Source organism: Haliotis rufescens, unplaced genomic scaffold (assembly GCF_023055435.1).
Source record: "Haliotis rufescens isolate VD_foot unplaced genomic scaffold, xgHalRufe1.0.p SCAF_99, whole genome shotgun sequence".
NCBI lineage: Eukaryota > Metazoa > Mollusca > Gastropoda > Lepetellida > Haliotidae > Haliotis > Haliotis rufescens.
The window spans coordinates 456955-478613 of NW_025964393.1; the positions used below are offsets into that span (position 1 = coordinate 456955).

At 40.7% G+C, this 21659-nt stretch overlaps 2 protein-coding genes across 2 annotated transcripts; both read right to left on the reverse strand.

Moving 5' to 3' along the window:
* Nucleotides 1-4806: 4806 nt before the first annotated feature.
* Nucleotides 4807-7308, reverse strand: LOC124120292. The gene is made up of 2 exons (XM_046483086.2): nucleotides 6798-7308; nucleotides 4807-5770 (listed from the first exon to the last, which is right to left on the reverse strand). The coding sequence occupies exons 1-2, from the start codon at nucleotides 7222-7224 to the stop codon at nucleotides 5676-5678; spliced, it is 522 nt and encodes a 173-aa protein (XP_046339042.1). The 5' UTR covers nucleotides 7225-7308; the 3' UTR covers nucleotides 4807-5675.
* Nucleotides 7309-10728: 3420 nt separating this feature from the next.
* Nucleotides 10729-21357, reverse strand: LOC124120283 (complement component 1 Q subcomponent-binding protein, mitochondrial-like). The gene is made up of 6 exons (XM_046483076.2): nucleotides 20984-21357; nucleotides 19539-19686; nucleotides 19124-19214; nucleotides 17344-17473; nucleotides 16399-16487; nucleotides 10729-13074 (listed from the first exon to the last, which is right to left on the reverse strand). Exons 1-6 carry the CDS (start codon nucleotides 21198-21200, stop codon nucleotides 12928-12930), a joined length of 822 nt encoding a protein of 273 aa, XP_046339032.1. The 5' UTR covers nucleotides 21201-21357; the 3' UTR covers nucleotides 10729-12927.
* Nucleotides 21358-21659: the final 302 nt, after the last annotated feature.

Sequence of the window (21659 nt, forward strand, 5' to 3'; positions counted from 1 at the left end):
GAGCCCCTCAAGCTAACGCTTTCGGGTCTCGAGATGAATTTCCAAGATGCAAATACTCGATAAAATCCCGGAAATAGACACACACATAGTATTTATCTTCTGAATATTATACAGAGAATTTCCCTCAGAATCCAAGTTTTATATACATATAGAGTTCAATATTGGGCTTAATGGGAGGTACAGCTATCATATTACCAATAAGGGAATAAGCTCGGCTGTGATAATTTTCCTCTATTTGCAAATTTGCGTTTCCGCGATACTACATTGTGATTGCAGAGTTTAATCGATATGACGTCACATTAATTTATTGTTTACAAAATGTGGCATGAAGCCTTAAAAAATGATCGATAACATTACGTCATCTGAACAATATAACTTCAGTGAAGTTCCCTTATGGTACACTTTCTTCATTGTCCTTCTTAAAATGTTAATGATTAATTTTATTTCAATAATCTTCTCGAAATTCGGAATTACGGATTATAAGTCCCTCACAAATGAATGCTGCGTTAATCCCTCGCCAATGGCTCGGGGCTTAAGTAATACATTCACTCTGGGCAGATAATCCGTATAATTCCTCTAAGCTTGGAAAAGCTGTGATGATATGAAAAACCAGAATCATCTTTCATGTGATATATATATATATATATTTTTTTTTAAAAACAAACAACAGAAATTTTATCTTATTAGAGGTTATCCAAAATCATTCTCCATTCCCCTGTTTTATCGTGTTTAATGTTTAACGGGGTTGCGATCCTAGCTCTGTGATTATTGTATGTCTGTGTTAGAGTATCGGTGTTAATGTGCCGATCAAGTAGCACTAAGATCGCTTTGTGCAAGTGGCCCCTGGACCACTATGGAGAAATCGGAGACAGTTGCAGCATCTTTCACGCGTGTTTGAAATAAATGGAAATGATGAGCCTGTGTCCAGAGGCGGTTTGGGTGGCCCAGTCATCCACGGCGTCGCAATTCACTGTGCAGAGTTGCGTCCCTTGGGTGTGCCAGGATTCTACAATCGTGGGTTTGGATCTCGTACGGCCAGATTATGATTCTATTTTTGTCAGCACCATACCTGTGTTTGTGGGTTTCAATAAAATAGTGAACGAATAATTCTTGCATCGCTTCGGGATTTTCTCCCACATCTAACCACACCCCATGATCACACGGAAATGAACCTAATTTTCTTGTACTTTTTCCACAATAAAAGTGTTAACCTAGAAGTGTCATAGACAAAAATATAAAAATATCACAAATAATTAACATATGTTTTGCATTAAAACGATTTATATTTTTTCACATTTACCAAGTGTTCTATTTCCTTAACAAAAACACCATGGCTTATGCCCCTTGCAATATGACGTCATTGGTGCCAATTGATAAACATTATGACGTCATCATGCTTTGTTAGAGCCGCTTCACGTGGTGTAGGTATAGGTGTGTGATTCTAGCGTCTCAGATGCCAGCCAGCATAGTGTTATGCTGAGTCACCACTGCGCCGGAGTGTGTCGTAGGCCATGTTGTTTTACCGAAAACTGGTACTTGATATCTTTTGCGTTGAGAATAGACAGGGACCCAGTTGAATTGGCACCAATTACGTCATAATCTAAGGGGGACAACTCAGGCCTGTTTAGCTCGAAAAACGAAGGCCTCATAACGGCATATCATTTTCACACAATTGTGAGCTTCCTACTTTCACTGTGAAAAATATGAGTGTATATTTTCAAACACAGATACTAACTAATTCTAAAATTGCGTTTGTTTAGAAAAAGAAAGAAAGTGATTTTTGCGTGTACACTTCCCCTTTAAATACTGTTAAAAGCGGCGTTAAAACAAATTCACGGTCCAGTATGGGCAAACATATATGAGATTTGGTTCCGAAAAAACAGATTATCATGTAATCTTAAAATGCTCGATGTATCAGACGTATTTTCACTCCATTAGAAACGTGTATGAATACAAAAAGTAAATCGTCCTATTTATATTATAGTGCCAAATGATGGCAGCCATGTTTGTGTTATGAAGCCATATTACAAAGCACACTACGGCGCAGTGACAACACCACTGCCACAGGCTAATTTGCATATCACGTGACCGGACCTTTCTCTTGTTTATAAACAAACGCACTTTTTCAGAAATCAGAATAGAACGGACTAATGCAAGTATTTGGTGGTGCTTTGCATATTGTTTTGCATAATCATATGAATATGCTACTACAACTGCGACTGTGAGTTGCATGACAATACATATTTACACATCAAAGAGGCCGTATCACTAGCTCACCGTAGGGCTTCGATGACAGCACGTAGAGCCGTACAACCAATGTAAACATAGGATAACTACGCTAATGGAAATAGTTTTTCACGATTTAGGATATTTTCTCAATGAAAGTTAGTCATTCTATGACATATGTTTATCTAGATATGTAGACTTGGCAAAAATGAAACAGATGAAAACATAAGCAATATATCTTGAATGGGCTGTTTAAGATGTGACGAATTGTCACGTGGCGCTGGCCTGTGGCAGAGGTACTATGCTGGTCGTATGGAACTCTGGGTAGGCGCGTGATCCCATAGGGAAACCCCCATCAGCCGGGCAATAGGGTATCAGGCACTCAGACATCGAATCTCCTACCCAGAGTTCCTTGCGGCCGGCAGCCAGTCAGCATAGTACATCTGCCACAGGCCAGCGCTATGGGACGATTCGTCACATCTTTCACAGTCCATTCAAGATATTGCATATGCTGTTCATCCGTTTCACTTTTGGCAAGCTTTCACATTGTGATAAACACATGTCAAAGAATGGTTACGGTTCATAAAGAAAGTATCCTAAAACGTGAAAATCTACTTGCTTTTGCGTAGTTATCGTTTGTTTACATTGGTTGTACGGCTCCACGTGCTGTCATCGAAGCCCTACGAGAGCTAGCGATACGGTCACTTTGATACATAAATATATATTATTACTTGCCCGTGAAGAGATCACCCGTTTAATAAACATACAGCTGTATTACACATTGTGTAATACCAAAACGCGTGCTTTTGTACTCTCGTTTCACGAAATTGAAAGCTCTCAACATCCCTGGGCTTATTCAACGACATTGCTTGTGGAGATGATAGATCACTGAGAGGAGCTTATGCACACTGGATGACCCCAGCAACCTTGTTGCTAGGTTGACGTCACAGGGCATTGTTTCGCCGAAGGATCTTGCAACAAAATTCCACAAATTACGTCATCGGGTATTGTGACGTGATTGTAAACTTTGAGGTGCAAGGCCCCGTTCCACAAGGCGATCGTACGGTAGCGCGACGACAGTCGTTGGTCAAAGTTAAAGTATATGAGTTGCGATAACCTTAACGCTACGATAATTTTGTGGAACGGACGCCTGAATTCTAAAGGTGGACCGTTGGATGGTATTAAATTCATACGTTTCAACTTTTGACCTATTTGAAGTATTACTGAAGTATTACTGTGTTAAACCATGGACCTATATACAAGTCCGTGGTTAAACTCAGTTGGATTATGCCGTGGGTCGTGTAGGTGTCAGCCTATTCACACTCAACAGTATAATTCTAAAAACGTTATAAATGGCCAGTAATAAATAAAATACTAAACTCGCTCCCGTGTAAAACCAATTTTATGAAACTCGTGAATAGTTATGGTATCTGACTCGCTTTCGCTCGTCAGATACCAGAACTATTCACTCGTTTCATAAAATTGGTATTACACGGGAGCTTGTTTAGTATTCTATATTTTTGTCATGCAACTCACTGTCGCAGTTGTGGTGGCATATCTATATAATTATGCAAAACAATATGTAAAGCATATACGAAATACTTGCATTAGTCCGTTCTATACTGATTTCTGAAAAATCGCGTTTGTTTACAAACAAGAGAAAAGTCCGGTCACGTGATATGCAAATTAGCCTGTGGCAGTGGTGTTATGCTGAGTCACCACTGCGACAGAGTGTGTCAGACATCGAATCTGTGTATGTAGCTTTGTAAAAGTAGTTCCTCCCAATTGACCTCATTTGAGTTGTCAGGCTCGCTGACTTGGTCGATGCATGTCATCGTATCCCGATTGCGTGGATCGATGCTGATGATGTCAATCACTGTATTGTCTAGTCCAGGCCCGGTTATTTACAGACCGCCGTCATGTAGCTGGAATATTGCAGAGTGAGGCGTAAAAAGACAATATAAACAAACAAGAAAAGATCTCATTTGAATATTTTTCGGTACGTGATATTTTATCGGATTGGCACTCAGCAACATTCCAGCTATATGACGGCGGTGTGTAAATATGAGGTTGACCAGACAATCCAGTGATCGACATCATGAGCATCGATCCACGCAATTAGGATACAATGACATGCATCAACCAAGTCAGCGACCCTGACCACCCGGTCCCGTTAGTCGCCTCTTACAACAAGCATAGTCGCCTTTTATGGCAAGTATGGGTTGCCAAAGACCTAATCTAAACCGGATCTTCACTGGTGTCGCTATATAAAGGTGTATATACTGTACTGCAGGTGAACAACATCAAGCACTTGTGGGGGCGGGGGGGTAGTCCGGTGGTTAACGTGGTCGCTAGTAACGCCGAGGCTCGGGTTCGATTCCCTACATGGGAAGCCCATTGCTGGTGTTCCCCGTCATAATGTTGCTGAAAGATTACTAAAAGAGCCGTGAAACTCACTCAAGCAATTGCGGTGTGTTTTCTGAGACGTAATTTCTGATCGTTTACATTCCATATCGTAAACAACAAAACATATTTGACGTCGAAGTGAGCATAATTCAAGGTACTATTTGACAGTGAATGTACACGTATATAAAAAGTTTATTCACCATGACAAAACAGACATTTCACGTGATAATTACATTGTTGACATATAAAATTAGAAAAGATATGAACACACAATTTAAATAAACGTGACGTATCTATTCTTCATTGAGAGATTCACGATAAAGATTTATATATATTGTCCTTCTGGACTAGGGACCACCCATTTGATTTCCTGGAAGTCTGGGAGTTTTGTATGGAGATATTTTTTTTTCAGCAACATCTGCAAAACCAGATGCTTTTTATTAAAACAATGAGCCTATTAAAAACTTTTTGCAACTATGTATTTTTTTGACAATTTCTTTGTTTTGTCAAGTCTAGAATATAATTACTGATTTAAAATATTTAGATGGACATCTATTTTGTTCGATAAAATCCCAGCCCCTCCTCCCCAATCTCCTCCCTCCGAATCATGTTTTATCTTATGGTGTCGGCCACTCACCATGCCTAGGCGCGAAATCATACCATTTAATAAAGTAGAGTCTTCGAAACTATACATGTTCAAGGATATCTATATGGTACAAATATGGAAGAGTAGTGATTTATGTAAATAAAATTCATAAATATATACATATTGAATAAACTGTAATAATACATTTGTTTGTAAATGTGTAAATATAGACATCAGTGATGAATAGATCAGGTTTTGTTTCACTAGATCATGACATGAACTGTGAAAGATTCGCGTTGATGGTATATGTTCTAAGGATGCAGAGGTTATATATAATTTTGTAAAGTTCCCCGCAATACCTAGATATTGTGGCAATATGAATATAAACAATGTGATTTCCTTGCACGGGGTGGATATTTTGTTGCGGCAGCTGTTTTACATCTTGTTGTAGTCGTCGTCAGAGAATGATGCAGAAGGACCGCTTCAAACTCTCATTGACCGAGTGGGGTGGTCGGATGATGTGGAGTGGCATCTCACCCTCAAGGGCGCTTTCTGTATAAAGAATATTATAATTAAACATATTAACACAAATAATAATAATGATGTTAGATGAAATGAGATTTAACGTCGCGTGCAAGATTATTTAAGGCTTAAATAGCGACAATTCAACATATTAACACAAATATTGCGACTATGCTTGTCGTAGCCTCGGCGTTACCAGCGACCACTTTAACCACCGGACTACCCCACCGCCCCCACAAGTGCTTGATGTTGTTTACGTGCAGTACAGTATATACACCTTTATATAGCGATATCCGTGAAGATCCGGGGTAGAGTAGGTCTTCAGCAACTCATACTTGCCATAAAAGGCGACTGTGCTTGTTGTAAGAGGCGACTAACGGGACCGGGTGGTCAGGCTCGCTGACTTGGTTGATGCATGTCATTGAATCCCAATTGCGTTGATCGTTGCTCATGATGTCAATTACTGGATTGTCTGGTCCAGACTCGGTTATTTACAGACCGCCGACATATAGCTGGGGGGGGGGGGGGGGGGGGGGGGGGGGGGCAAGTCAAGTCAATACCATCGAAAAATTCTCGAAAATAGTTCCATAATGGCGTGTGAAAACGTCATGATCAGTTACATACATCGGGGCCACGCGTTTCAAACACACATGTAGCATTTCTTATTAACATTGGTGAAAAAGATATTTACCTGCAAAAGATTTCATTACAATGACTTGTATGGGAGGCAAGCCCCCCTGTTATTTTAGCGAGACAGCTAAAAATGGCGGCTGAAAATATCCCCTTCACGTGTACGAAATAATTAAAAAGGCTGAAATAAATTATGGGACCTCACCTATTATTGCTTAATCATTGTTTTTAATTAAAAACTTTCCTGTCACATAGACTACGTCAAGAACGGAAAAGCAACATTCAATCCCAGAAAAAAGCAACATTCAATCCTAGAAAAAAGCATCATTCAATCCTAGAAAAAAGCAACATTCAATCCTAGAAAAAAGCAATATTCAATCCTAGAAAAAAGTGGTGTATGATATCGTGCATGCGGTGATAAACCTACCAAATTCTTCACTGTTTTTCTCTGGTGTAAAAACAGCAATTCCGTTCCATGGCGCTGTCCAGCGACCGTTGAAAATCCCGGACCTTGATTCCCGATCTTCTTGTTCCTCCCACCGCCACACCTTGGACTTGTCGGGCGAAACCACGATCCATTTCCAGGTGAAGGTCGTCTTGCGAGGGAGGGTTACGGTCAGGCGCCAGTGATTGGACCCGGGGTGGACTGTCGCCATCACGCATTCCTTGGGATTCCACGACCCTAGCACTGGTAGCGAGCCGACCATTGCAACACGGGCGCTGTTTCCCAGAACATAATCCGTTTCAAAACTCACCGTCACCGTGTTTTGGCACATGCTGGAGTACGCGGCGGAAATGACGGCGAGATCGTGTAGAAGTTGTTCCTCACATATCTGCCTGAAAGTTGCCAGCATATTTCCGTTGGTAACACGTCATGACGTCATGAAGTTTCTAAGCGACGCTCCTATTGTTCCCGTTGTCAAGGTGCGTTGACGATCAATGCGAATGACGTCATAAAGGGACAATGCACGTGACGTCACAGTGCTTGCGAGGCGTCGAGAATTAGCGTTCGGTGCAGAACCAATAACATAATTGTCATAGAAACAACAGTACAGAAAACACCGAACCCCCTCCGCCACCACACATACACAAAAATCTTAACGACGTCCGTTTGTTAACTTCTTACAGCGTTCCCAAAGATGTTTTGTTTGCTTGTTTGTTTGTTGTTTACTCCGCACTCAGCAACATTCCAGCTATATGGCGGCCTGCAAATTATCAAATTTCCAAAAGTTATAAACATTCCGAAGTCAATGCGAGTGTGCCATATGAATGCGCCATACAATCACACGACCCTTAATGCTATGTGTAGAGCAATCGGAAGGGGGCTAGCAAGGGTATTAGCTTAATCTTTATCCGATCACAACACGAGCACAATGGCAGATCTCTCTCCACCATGACGTAAGTTCAACGGGGGAGGCGAGACAGCGTACAGTGGGTTTCTCCAGCAAAGCTTCTTTCTGTATATTTGTTATGAAATAAATCACAGTAAAACCCCGAGGCTCTCTCTTATAGATTGTCTGTCGTTAACAAGTGTTTCATGTTGTGTCGTGGCCACATAACGTTGAACCAAGTAATGTAATCTGTCTTAAAGTAAATCACACGCTGTTCCATTAATGAATACAAGAAAACGGTACTGCGCATGCCTGCCAGGATGAACTCAAATTTGAGGTCCAATTGAAATGATTGGTTGGTTGTTTTTTTGTTTAACGCCGCACTCAGAAATATTCCAGCTATATGACGGCGGTCTGTAAATAATCGAGTCTGGACCAGACAATCCAATGATCATGAGCATCGATCTACACAATTGGGATCGATGACATGCATCAACCAAGTCAGCGAGCCTGACCACCCGATCCCTTTAGTCGCCTCTTACGACAAGCATAGTCGCCTTTTACGGCAAGCGTGGGTTGCTGAAGACCTATTCTACCCCGGAATCTTCACGGGTCCAATTGAAATGAGGGCAGTGGGGATAGCCTAGTGGTTAAAGAGTTCGCTCGTCACGCCGAACGCCTGGGTTCGATTGCCTACATGGGAACAATGTGTGAAGCCCATATTGGGTGTCCCCCGCCGTGATGTTGATGGAGCGTTGCTAAAATCACCTACTCACTACAATGATAATGCTTCTTTAATTCTATTCAACATAAGTATAGTGGTAATAACAATGCCTCAAATAAAATCTCTTGGCAGTGCTGGAGCTGCCATTAGACGTAACATTTCTCATATAGTGAAACAACACCTGACATTCTTTCATATTATTAAATAAATAAATACAATTACCTTCATGTCCTGTCCTGTCATGTCATGTATTACATTAATTTGATCATCCCTACGAGGTTTCAAATTCCACCAACGTTCTTTTATGAATAGCAAATGACTTTGTTAATATTTATTCTGTTAGTTTAAAATGGCCTCTAGTTAACAGATTAGAGAGTGAGTGAGTATGGTTTTACGCCGCTTTTTGCAATATTCCAGCAATATCACGGGGTGACGCTTTAACCACTAGGCTACCCGACCGCCCCTAACAAATTAGAGGAATATGTACGTTTACATTATAGAATGACGTGGAATATTTAGTTGTCTATAGTTATTTAGAATAAAGATATCCCAAAACTGTATAACACCTACTAACAAGAAGTCCTTAACAATCCCACTACTCAATTCTTTCCAGAAAGTGTTTTAAAGCATAAAATGTTAATTTGCTCTGAACAGTCAAGACTCTTTATAATAAGTTAATCTTCCAAACCTGAAACATTCCAGATTGACAAATGTCTTGGTTGGTGAATAAGTGAGTTGGTTTTAACCAATTTTTTCAACAGTTGGTTGGTTGGTTTATTGTTTAACGCCGCACTCAGCAATATTCCATCTATATGACGGCGGTCTGTAAATAATCGAGAATGGACCAGACAATCCAGTGATTGATATCATGAGCATCGATCCCCGCAATTGGGATCGATGACATGCATCAACCAAGTCTGCGAGCCTGACCACCCTTTTCAACAGTATTCCAGTTATATCACAGCCTGTCTGCTTCATGTGAGAGGAAAATCCGAAGTGATGCAGGTCCTAGATACATTTATCACTTTGAGACACCCATGAGCAAGTGTAAGGTGCTGATACATCGAGAAACAATCAGGGAGAACCGGGATTTGAACCCACAATCACCGGATTCCGGCGTGCCCAAGGGACACAACTCTGAGCAGCGCATCAGACGACTGGGCCACCCGTGTCACCCTATGCATATGGAGTAATGACCCTTTCATATTTGTCGACTTTCCCAAAACAGGGTCACTTTGCACTGAACAGGGTCACTTTGCACTGAACAAGTGAGGAGGGTGCCAGGCCCCTTTTGTAACGCTGGATTCCAACCCTTGTTCAGTGCAGCGTTCGGTAAGTCAGCAGTACGAATTCTGAGCAGGGATTTTGGCTCGGAATCGAAAATCACAATATTACGCGCTTCTGAAGACGCAAGCTCCCAAAGTACGGCTCCGATTTTTTCTATATCTGCGTCTCATTGAGTAGCTGAATGTATTGGCATGGAATGAGTGCACGTTTTATAGGGGTATTTACAGTGGGCATTGTTGAATTCGTCCTCGAACGAACTTGGTGAGTTGGCCTACACGTCTATATTTCTTGCACAGAGTGACAAATCAACCAAAAATTTAGCCCTAAGGTTTAAAAGCATGCATGGTCATTCATACTATGTGAGTGAGTGAGTTGGGTTTAACGCCGCTTTTAACAGTATTCCAGTTATATCGCGGTGTGTCAGCTTGGTGTGTCAGCTTGATGTGGGAGGAAAGCCCGAAGTGATGCAGGTCTCAGACGTTTATCACTTCGGTGAAACCCACGAACACGGGCATGGTGCTGACAAACCAAGAAACATAATCGGGGCGAACCGGGATTTGAACCCACACTCATGGGTTTCTCGCGTGCCCAAGGGACGCAACTCTGCACAGCGAATTGCGGCGCCTTAGACGACTGGGCCACCCGTGCCCCCTCATACTATGTGAAAACCCCAATCACATACACTTGTACCGGCTGAATTCTATAACTGGATAAGCGGATGAAAATTGGTTACCTGGACAAAACAAAATAAGCGGTATGCAGATGCCTAGTGGGTTGGGGTTGGCTGTGTGTGAATGCATTGGTATGAGACAGATTTAAACATGTCATTAATATCACAGTGTGTCAGCTTGTTTTAATGTAGGACAGCAACCTGAAGTAATGCAGGTCTTAGACAGTTTCAGCTCTGCTGAAACCCATCTGCAAGGGTAGAGTGCGATTTCATCCGATTTCAACTTACAGACTGCCAAATGTTTGACAGGACAAGACTCGGCACAGCACAAGAAAACAACAGCTAGTTAGTATTTCACCTTTTTATTTGTATATATCTGGCTAATTGATCACACACATGCATACCTGCTATATATTCATCTAAATTGTCTCTCACCTACATTCACTCAGGGAGGGTACCGGTCTCCATCTCAAGGTCACTCATTATCAGATCAAACAAGCTTCCTGAGTGACAACCTGGGCAGTAGAATAAATCCTCCAATGACTTGATACAAGGATCAAAGGTGGACACTTCTCTCTCAACCGGAATATCAGTGTGTAAACTTAGCTGACTGTTTCTCATTTGAAAAACAAAACAACGACTAATATTTTTTTAAAGCAACCTTGATCATCTGGTGCATTTTATCATCATTCATCCTGACAAATTCCCTGCATCCATTTGCCGCCATCTTCCCGAGGCAAGGGAGTTAACCGACTGTAAAAGTCCATTTCCCCCCTTGCTGAACTAGGCTGGAATTTCTGGGCTGGATCATAGCGCCAACAGTGGACTTACCGGTTATGTCCCTCCTATTGACCAATCAGATCCCCCCTCTCATATCACTTGCATTTGATTCAAATAAAATGGCGGCACCCAGTCAAAACAATCTCATCTATAAGCAAGGTCTTTTTTGTAATATAATTGGTCTTACATCAAATCACGTGAGCACCTTGATTAGAGACATGAAAAGATTTGGAAAACATCTGTCGACACTATTTTGACAGGATTTGCAATTGACATTGCAGTCGCTATGTTGTTCATGAACCGAATTTATATTTCATTCCGTGATTTTGATTAGACTATATATAGACTCGTTAGTCCAGCCAAATAATGACACCATAAATTCAGCCTAGTTCGGCAAGGGTAGAAACTGGACTTTTTTACTCAGTTAACTCCCTTAACTCGGGAAGATGATTCGCCACCTCCTTTCAAGGCATTTACCTTCTACCACATATTGGTAGAAATATCTCATGAGAAAGTCAACATGTCAGCTTTAGGTAGGAAACTCTCAAGCACTGTCTACACACACACACACACTCAGGGTAAACTATTCAAATGATGGGGCCAGTTATTACATAATCCTCTCCACATGTTCAAATACGTGATTTTTGATTAATGATTTATGAAGGAACGTGAAATAAAATGTCATACATGTGATCTATTGGCTCTGAATCAGAATACGAAAGTTTGTTTAGAATCTTGTGCAAGCGGCACTTGGCAATAGTCTAGCTATATGACAGTTGCCTGGGCCTGGTCCAGACAATCCAGTGATTGACATTATGCTCCATCAAGTCACCTCTTACTACCAGCATTGGCTATGAGGGACCAATTTCAATCCAGAATCCAGAATCCCCAAGACATGGCAATAATTGTTTCATCAGGTAATCCAGTATTGGATGACAAAACACCTTTACAAGGCCCAAGAAATGTAGATCGAAGCTAAATGATCAGGAAATCTACAAGATCTCTGTGCAATAACAATGAGATAGTCAAACTAGTGTGAAAATGCTTACAGAATATGTCGAGAGTCAATTGATGTTGATGACATTAAATAATGGTGTTACAAATTATTTTCAGAGAGAAATTAATCCATACATTACCTATAGTTTTGTGAGCAGGAAAATGAAAAGTTGATGATCTAATAAACTTGATAACAAACTCAGTTAGCGAAACGCATAAACTTTTTGCATCAATGTTTCTTTGATGCTTAACACCACACTCAGGAATATTCCAGCTGAATGACAGTGGCCTGTAAATAATCAAGTCAATGTAGCTATGGAGGGCAACTTCACAAAAAAAACAAAGGAATTATTAAAATTAAGATATACCGGTAGTTAGGCTATGAAAACGTAATAAAAATAATATTTCTCAGCAAACCTACCAAAACTAATTTCCCCAATATCCGTGTTGCTATGGTAATATATACAACTCAAAGTTATAGAAATCCCGATTTTTTCCATATGACTACGGTTAATCTGTAATAGTAATACTCTTTAACTTCTTTTGAGTAGTATATATCAATTCTTCCTGCAAGTGAAGACGTCACTGTGGAGTTTTTAGCACAAACACTGATGAAGATGAACACAACGACCTCTGTAGTCTGTGTTGGAATAGGTTGGACGTACCACCTTCACACAGGTCACACAGGCCTCACATCTCTGTACAGTCTCTCCACACAGTCTGTGTACAACACATAAATGCTCCTCTGGGGCATCCTCACATTAAGATTTTACTTCTCAACAAAAGACTTCAGGTTCTTGAGAAACCCGAGGTACTTCCCGTGTTCGTAGGCAGTGCTGAACTCAACAAAGTTGTTGATGAACTCATCGTTGATGCCACGCTCGTCCAGCATGTCCATCAACAGGTCGTACAGGTTCTGGAAAGATCAACACGGCACTTTTACTCACCAGGTACGAAGTGTATTTCAATTTAATAGACAATAACTACTTGTGTCAATTCCATACCCCCATTAAATATGTCATATTTTGGCCCTACACATCTTCCTTAGTTTCACCCCCTCTGGATCTTGTGGTTTTTGAGAAAAAGATTCTTTAAAATTATCAACAAATTAGTTTGTTTTAAAAACATTTACATGTTCCGTCTCCCATGTCAACCGTGAACATTTTCTCTCAACATGGAGTTGTGTAAACTTACACCTGCAAGGATTTTGTACATTGTTTTAACATGACAATGATTGTCAATGTCTCCAAAAAAGACTATTTATAGAAACTACCTCGAATCAAAACAAGAAGTTTATTTTGACCAGATTTAAAAAGCCTGCAAGACGTTAGGACAGGCGACCCATAAATGTTGCCTGCCAATCTTCAAACTTACCTGTCAACATTCAAAATAAATATTGAAAAATCACGAAAAATAAGAGACATGTAGTGAAATAATGCAAACAATTACTTGAGAATCTATGAGGTGTTAAAATAAAATTGAATATGTAAGTAGTCTTAAAATTATCGGCCAGACAGACGGACAGGTGGAGGAAAATTTCATACAGCCCGACAGAAATGTGATACTCCAGGCTAGTGAATGTAATCATAATGCAGGCTAGTGAATGTCATCATACTCAAGGCTAGTGAATGTCAGGCAATTTTGTCTGACACAGGTTTTGACCTGTTGTGTCACTTTCTTAAAGCAGGAATGGTAAGTAGGTAATCATAATGAACTCTAGGCATGCCAGTTACAGAGCTCCAGACATTTTTTGAGCAACTGAGTTTTTACTCAAAGGTTTCTATTTTAATTTGGTTATTACATTTTTCACTGGGTAACCCATATTTTTTCACTCATCTATTCATCACTCTATTGGTTTTTTCCCCCCAAATGAGTACACATTTTGGGATTTCAAAAAATAAATAAAATGTTTTACATGTAAGTTACTTAGTTCTTAATGGTGTTTTGGAAATTAGCTCCGTTGTACGCATGCTGAAAAAGCTGCATTGGGTATGCTGTTATTATATTTTCGAGTTTTTCATTTAATGCATGTGTTTCTGTATGCGAGTTGGGTGGGGGGTAATTTAGGCACTGGTGTCCCCCGCTGTGATATTGCTGGAACATTGCTAAAAGCGGCATAAAAACCAAACTCACTCAGTCACTTTTTTACGCAAATACGCAGTTTATCTGTAGCTCTGCAGTATAACCTCTGGACTGATGCACTGTGAATTCACACCTGACGATATGACACATGATACACCTACCCTTCTGTCAATAAATGTTTCAAAGCCGTATCAAGTTTCAAAAAGTAATCTTTATAAAGTTTTACAGTAACCTGGCTGGATAATAACTGAAACTACCATTACCAAACTGATTACCACACCAATTATCATGAAACAAAATACTAAATCTGATTGCGTAATACTATAGAAATGAGTCTAAATCAAACCAGTCAACTGAGTTAATATACTCACCACCAAAAGAAATGTGTACCATAGACACATATAGAGAAGTATCTACCTTAAGAAGAGAATTACCAATGTGTACCAATTATTGACAAAACTAACAATCAGTCAAGTGTTACAAGAGTGACTTTATTCTTATCAGGATATGCTGCACGTGATTTCCAAACTTTACACGCTAAGAATCCTGCACGGGGGAAATGGTGCATCTCCAGTCATGGATCTATGTCACATGTGATGTGTTCATGAGCGTCGGTTCACACAAAATACCAGTACTTCGTTTGCGCATCAAACCAATCTAACATCTCTCTCTTGAATATAAGTGAGTCTTCATATAGTAACCAACATGTATGGTATACGCTTTTCTTTTGGAAGTGAGTATATAAACTGGTTGATAACTTGGAGCAGTTCAATATTAAGTGTTGTGATACATATGTTATCTCAATTCAAGCACTACAGTATCTGTAGATACTGATACAGATATAGGCCTATTTGGACATCCTTGAATACATCACCCATCGCAGATCAATTTTTAAGATTGTAGACAAACTGAAGGTCTAAAATTAATCCAAAAGGAGAGCTCCGCTGGGACACGTCCTAGCTGTGCTGCGACAAGCAGTGATGTGAAGATGACCTTAGGTGTCATCAAGGTCACAGGACAGCGACGGAAGGCCACTGATTGGGACTTGAGAACAACAACTTTATTTCTTCACCCAGGACCTTCGCAGCGCTGTCCTTCTAGTTGTCGTAAGTAAGCAGTGAATGCATTAAGGACTAATGCAGGATAAGTAAAAAATATACCGAATAGGCTCGGAGAAATTTTCGGAGAAATTTTCAGTTGCTTCCTTCATGTAATATGCTTCAGGCCAAATAAAAACGTGTCTTGTATTTCAGCCAAGTTGCATGAAAGGTGGATAATTATGGTGCAAGCTGAGAAAACCGAGAAAAGGTTTTGGAGGCAGGAGTTTGCAGAGTTTCAGATTGCCATCGGTCATCGATCACCGATAACATTTAACGGATTGATTGCTTAAGCAGTTGGACTTTTGACAGAAATTCTACGGCACCACACTTTTCATAAATTAATGGTGAGGTGAAATGGGGTTTAATGTTGCATCCAAGATTATTATTGCACTTATATATAGAGACGTGTGTGTGTGTGTGCGTGCGTGCGTGCGCATGTGTACTTGTGCTAGCCTGTACTAATGACGATTTTATAGTGCTAGCCCACCAGGGTAACAAGAAGTGCCATCTTTTAATGTCTTTTGGTATGACGCAGCCAGGGATCGAACCCTTGACCATCCACTCCCCGGGGAGACGCTCTACCACTAGACCACGGAGGCAGTCAATTTCATAATGAAAAAATAAACAGTAAGGATTAGTCCTACTTATAGTATTAGTTTCATAAAACAATGCAAAGCCTTTAAAAAACGCAAATTGAAATTCTGAGCAGCGCGTGTCTTTGTAAATACTATCTGTATCATGTCAGGAGCTATGGTGACTTAGTCAAGTGTTTTTCTTATTGTGACGTTCATTGGCCAGATTGTATATATTCATCCAATCCCGAACGGTATTGCACTCTTTTGTTGTTATGGTCTGCTATTTTAGTTGATTTGTGAGCAAGGCTGTCCAATCAGTATATTTGACTTATTGACTTTTGCTATTGACATATTACATATCTTGAGTCCAAGTCATGGACCTATGAACGGCCTGTGTCAAAGCTCAGTGGTTTGTAGGGAAACATTTATTTTCTTGGCCTCAGCAATTGAGACCAGCATGTAGCAGCCACTACCCTCACTCACCCCATCCATGGTCTCTGCAGGCAGCGTGTACACCGTCTCCTTCCAGTCTCCTTGATGGATGGACACCTCCTGGATCTCAAACTGGTCAACTGAAACAAAACAGGTAGGCGCTGTCATTGCTTGGTAAGATCCGGGGTAGAACAGGTCTTCAACAACCCATGCTTGCCATAAAAAGCAACTATGCTTGCGACTAGTTGGATCGTTTGGTAGTACTCGCTGACTTGGTTGATGCATGTTATCATATCCCGATTGCGTGGATAGTAATGTCAATCACTGGATAGTCTTGTCCAGACATGATTATTTACAGACCGCCGTCAATTAGCTGGAATATTGCAGAGTGCGGCGTTAAACAACAAACACTCTCTCTCTCCATTGCTTGGTTTATGGATACAGGTCCTCAAAAATTTTAGGACTGTGAAAAAAAAAAAAAAACCTTTAAAGATTCAATAAATAACACCATGGCCCTGAATAGAACAATTATAAATTGTTTGACTGCCTGACTGGGCAAGAGGCACTTGGTCAAAAACTGTAATTGTTTTCTCAAGTATCATTCATACCTTAGCCAGTACTGTGGGTGGCTTAGTGAATTTCTGGGGGATTTATCCAGGATTATAAACTAAAGGCCCCTGGCAGGCTCAATTGGGGAAAAAACAATGTAAGTTTCGTGTCAGACAAGTTTTTCTAACAGTCTGAAGCATAATTATTTTTTTATAATAATTTTCTTTAACAATATTTTTTTGGAATGAAATAACAGCCCCAACACCCCCCACCCCATTACCAAGCTTCCCTGTGTGTATCTGGAAGCAGTGTCAGACATTAATACCATCCAAACAAAAATGTAAAAAAACACGCGAAGTCATAATTATGATTTTTCGTCAATGTTTTTCGCAAGCAATGATCAGTTATGAAAGACTAACCAACTTTCCACACGTGAATAATACTCACCGATTGCTTCAGCTCCTTGTTCCCCGGACTCCTGCTCCATGTCCTCCGAGGGGGAGAACGCACATTGGAACGCCAGCACCTCCCCGGACCCCTTGTCGAGCTCCACAGTGAAGGGAGGCTTCGATATCATCTGTAGTGAGAACATCACATTGAAAACATAAGACAGGCTTCGAGATCATCTGTAGTGAGAACACCACATTGAAAACATGAGAGAGGCTTTGAGATCATCTGTAGTGAGAACACCACACTGAAAATACAAAAGGGAGGCTTAGAGATCATCTGTAGTGAGAACACCACATTGAAAACATAAGGGAGGCTTTGAGATCATCTGCCGTGAGAACACCACATTGAAAACATAAGGGAGGCTTTGAGATCATCTGTAGTGAGAACACCACATTGAAAACATAAGGGAGGCTTTGAGATCATCTGTAGTGAGAACACCACATTGAAAACATAAGGGAGGCTTTGAGATCATCTGTAGCGAGAACACCACATTGAAAACATGAGAGAGGCTTTGAGATCATCTGTAGCGAGAACACCACATTGAAAACATGAGAGAGGCTTCGAGATCATCTGTAGTGAGAACACCACATTGAAAACATAAGGGAGGCTTTGAGATCATCAGTAGCGAGAACATCACATTGAAAACATATGGGAGGCTTCGAGATCATCTGTAGTGAGAACACCACATTGAAAACATAAGGGAAGCTTCGAGATCATCTGCTGTGAGAACATCACATTGAAAACATAAGGGAAGCTTCGAGATCATCTGCTGTGAGAACACCACATTGAAAACATAAGGGAAGCTTCGAGATCATCTGTAGTGAGAAGACCACATTGAAAACATAAGGGAGGCTTCGAGATCATCTGTAGTCAGAACACCACATTGAAAACATAAGGGAGGCTTTGAGATCATCTGTAGTCAGAACACCACATTGAAAACATAAGGGAGGCTGCACAACAATGTGATTGAAAACACATTGCTAAACTGGGCCCTAAAGGCTACATATTTACATCATATGAATATATCTCCTAAATGCTGACTACGAGCCGATCAGTCTTTGTTTAGCCCCTTTACACACCAGACAGGGTAACAACAAGTACCATCTTTTAACTTCTTGTGGTATGACGCGGCCGGGGATCAAACCCTGGACCTTGCGCTTTCCGGGCGGACACTCTACCACTAGACCACGGAGGCGGTCTGTAAAGTCAATGGTTCCAAATGAATATATGTGTCACATCATGCTCACCACCACTGTGGGTATTCAAGTATATTAGTGGTCCCCAGCAGTCTATGCTGGTCGGAAGAGGTGACTTAATGTATTAGGTAGTTAGTTTCCGTAACTTTGTCACAGCGTTAATCATTGCTCATAATATCGATCACTGGATTGCTGGCCCAAACTTAAAGTATTTACAGACTGCGTCACATAGCTCAAATATCACTGATTGCGGCATCAACCCTCAAACACTCTCACAAGATCTCACACAGTAGTGTGTGATGTGTTTTTCATCAAATAATTGAGGAATGTATAAAAATCAGAATTTTCAAATAATCAAGCTAATTGGGGCAATTTTTTCCAATATTTAGATTGGTGCTTTTTTCAGGGGTATGTTAGTATTTTATGATTGCAGTCATTACAATAACGTAAATCGAAGTATCATTGCTGTCCTACTATGTCACACCGTTGCTTGTTTTTTTAACATTGCACTCAGCAATATTCCAGCTATATGGCAGCTGCTGTAGACTATCAAGTCATGTTCATCCCAAGTGGCATCTCACCTGCACATCTTCGTCAGTCGGAGGCGTGTCCCCGACCTGTGGCATCTGGTCCGAGTCTGCCGACCCGTTAATGTTGAAGGTCACCTTCAAGCTGGGGGAAAACAAGCATTAAACACATTTATTACAGAAAAACAGGAAATTAATAAAAGGTTTATATAACAGCTGATCTTATATGAAACTTGCATATCAGCATCAAAGTTGAATACCCCACTCAGAGACAGTATACTGACTCCGAGCCGACCAGTCCTTGTTTTAGCCCCTTAATGCCGAGCGCCAGACAGGATAACAACAAGAACCATCTTTTAACGTCTTTTGGTATGACCGGCTGGGGATCCCGCTCTCCGGGTGGACGCTCTACCATTAGACCACGGAGGCGGTCCGGTCTGTAAATAGATGATCTAGTCTGTAATCTTACCTCACATCCCCTTTGCGGGTGAGGGTAACTTGGGATTCATCAGCGGAGACCTCGAATCCCGGGATCTTCGGGAGACCAGCCTTTGACTTGCTGGTGGATTCTTCGAACTTGATTTCCTTGTCCAGGAACGTTGACAATTCTTTGTCAACTGTCAACAACAAACAAATCGAAGTAAGCAAGTGTTACGTAAGTAATTTTAGTGGTGGTAGACACTGTTGTAAATGTATTTGTAGTAACTGTCAGTGTTAGCAAATGACTGAACTTCTTGAAACATGTATTATCAAGGTCTGCCGAACAGCAGCGAGTGGAGCTTTCCAAAGTGGTTTGGAATGAGAATGGGAGTTATCTGCCCTTGTGTTTTCTAGAAGTTTCTGGAGAGGCAGAGTTTCTAAAAGGCTGGCTGTACCAATATCAGTGCGACAAGTAGATCATCCAAGACCTTTTTCTATCTGACTTGGATCTAATCTACTCGCTAAGTGCAGTTTGGAAACTTCAATATGCCTGCCAGCTTCCATCGCTATTCAGGATTCACAATTGTTAAAATCAAACAAACCAGTGTGAACTTGATATTCATTATAATGGCAACATGATTAGCAAACTATTTTAACAAAAGCAAAGGCTAAAGTCTTTTTTATTTGAACTTTCCCCAATCAATTAAAATTTGAAAACCAACTAATAATATATTTGTGACTCTTTAGATAAACTAGGGATTTACAAGAATTGCTCAGAGGCCAATATTCGGCACCAAGCCTGCAGTAAATGTCTGTAAAAATTTCCAATTTCAATTCATGTTAATAAAGTTATAACTATTTAATGTTTTGGTTCTGTAATTTAGTGTAAAGGTTACTTCTATATCTCTCATCAGTGATAACAGGACCAAGGAGAAGAGGCTATGCTTCTTAATTTTACACTATTGCACTGAATGCAACATTAAGATACCTCAGAATTTTGCAAAAAGAATATAGATTCTAATGAGTTTAAAAATGTTCATCAAAATATGCCCGACAAGGGCCTGTACCCGATGTGTACACTGATATAATTCTATCCCAATTGTGTAGATCGATGCCCATGATGTTAATCACTTGATTGTCTGGTCCAGACTCATTATTTATAGACCGGAGCTAGTCATATAGCTGGAATATTGCTGAGAGCGGCGTTAAACAACACAACAAACAAACAAACAAACAAACAAACACTGATATAATTTAAGAGTTCTTAAACTGGATCCCAAGACAAGCGGTACGTCGATCTAGATTGGAGAGAAGGCAAGGTGCGTGTGTGCGTGCGAGCGTGCGTGTGCGCGTCTTTTGGTGACCCTCATTTTGAAACTGCAATTTGTTCAGTAATTATCCCCTTAAAATTAACATATTTACAGGTTGTGACAGAAAATACATTATTTTTAGAAAAAAGTAGCTGTAAGTCGTGATTTCTGTAAAACAGCATACCTTCCGTGTGCAGCCCACAACATCCGCACGTGTTTGACCGCAGTCCAGCTCCGGCCAGAGCACGTGAGGGATTGAGCATGCTGAAATTTCTAAGGCTCGGAGACGACAGCGTGACAGGCATAGACGTCCTCGATGCACATATTGCATTTGATGTAACGAGTTGACGCCCGATCAGTTTCGCCGATGACAGCAATGACTTTCTGAATACCCCGGCCATGGTGTCTGATGAAAGATTTTGGAACGGAAAGCGTGGAGTGAACTAGCGAGTCAACTCGCGTGTGAGCGACGAAACGAGTTATTTCCCTTGAATAATACTCAAAGCTATGAACAAAATTTGAAGGAGCGCCTGTAAAATCTTCATGTCTTGAGCAGGCCGTATCCCGTGATAGGACCTTCTGATCAGGACGTTTGTCAACATGACCAAAGCAAATAACCCCGTCAAAAAGCTGACACTTTGAGGATGTCATCTGTAGGATGACTCCGCGCCCTGCTAATTTGTATCATCATTGACCATTGATCTGTAACCCGTAACGTACGTATATATGTACAGTCGTACTTCACTCGGAACACGAACTGAATCTGGCGTGTATGATCTGTACAAGTAGCGTAATACTGTAATAAGAAAACAGTGTTATCACTACGCCCGCCACCGGGCACATTAGAATTTGAGGTGTTT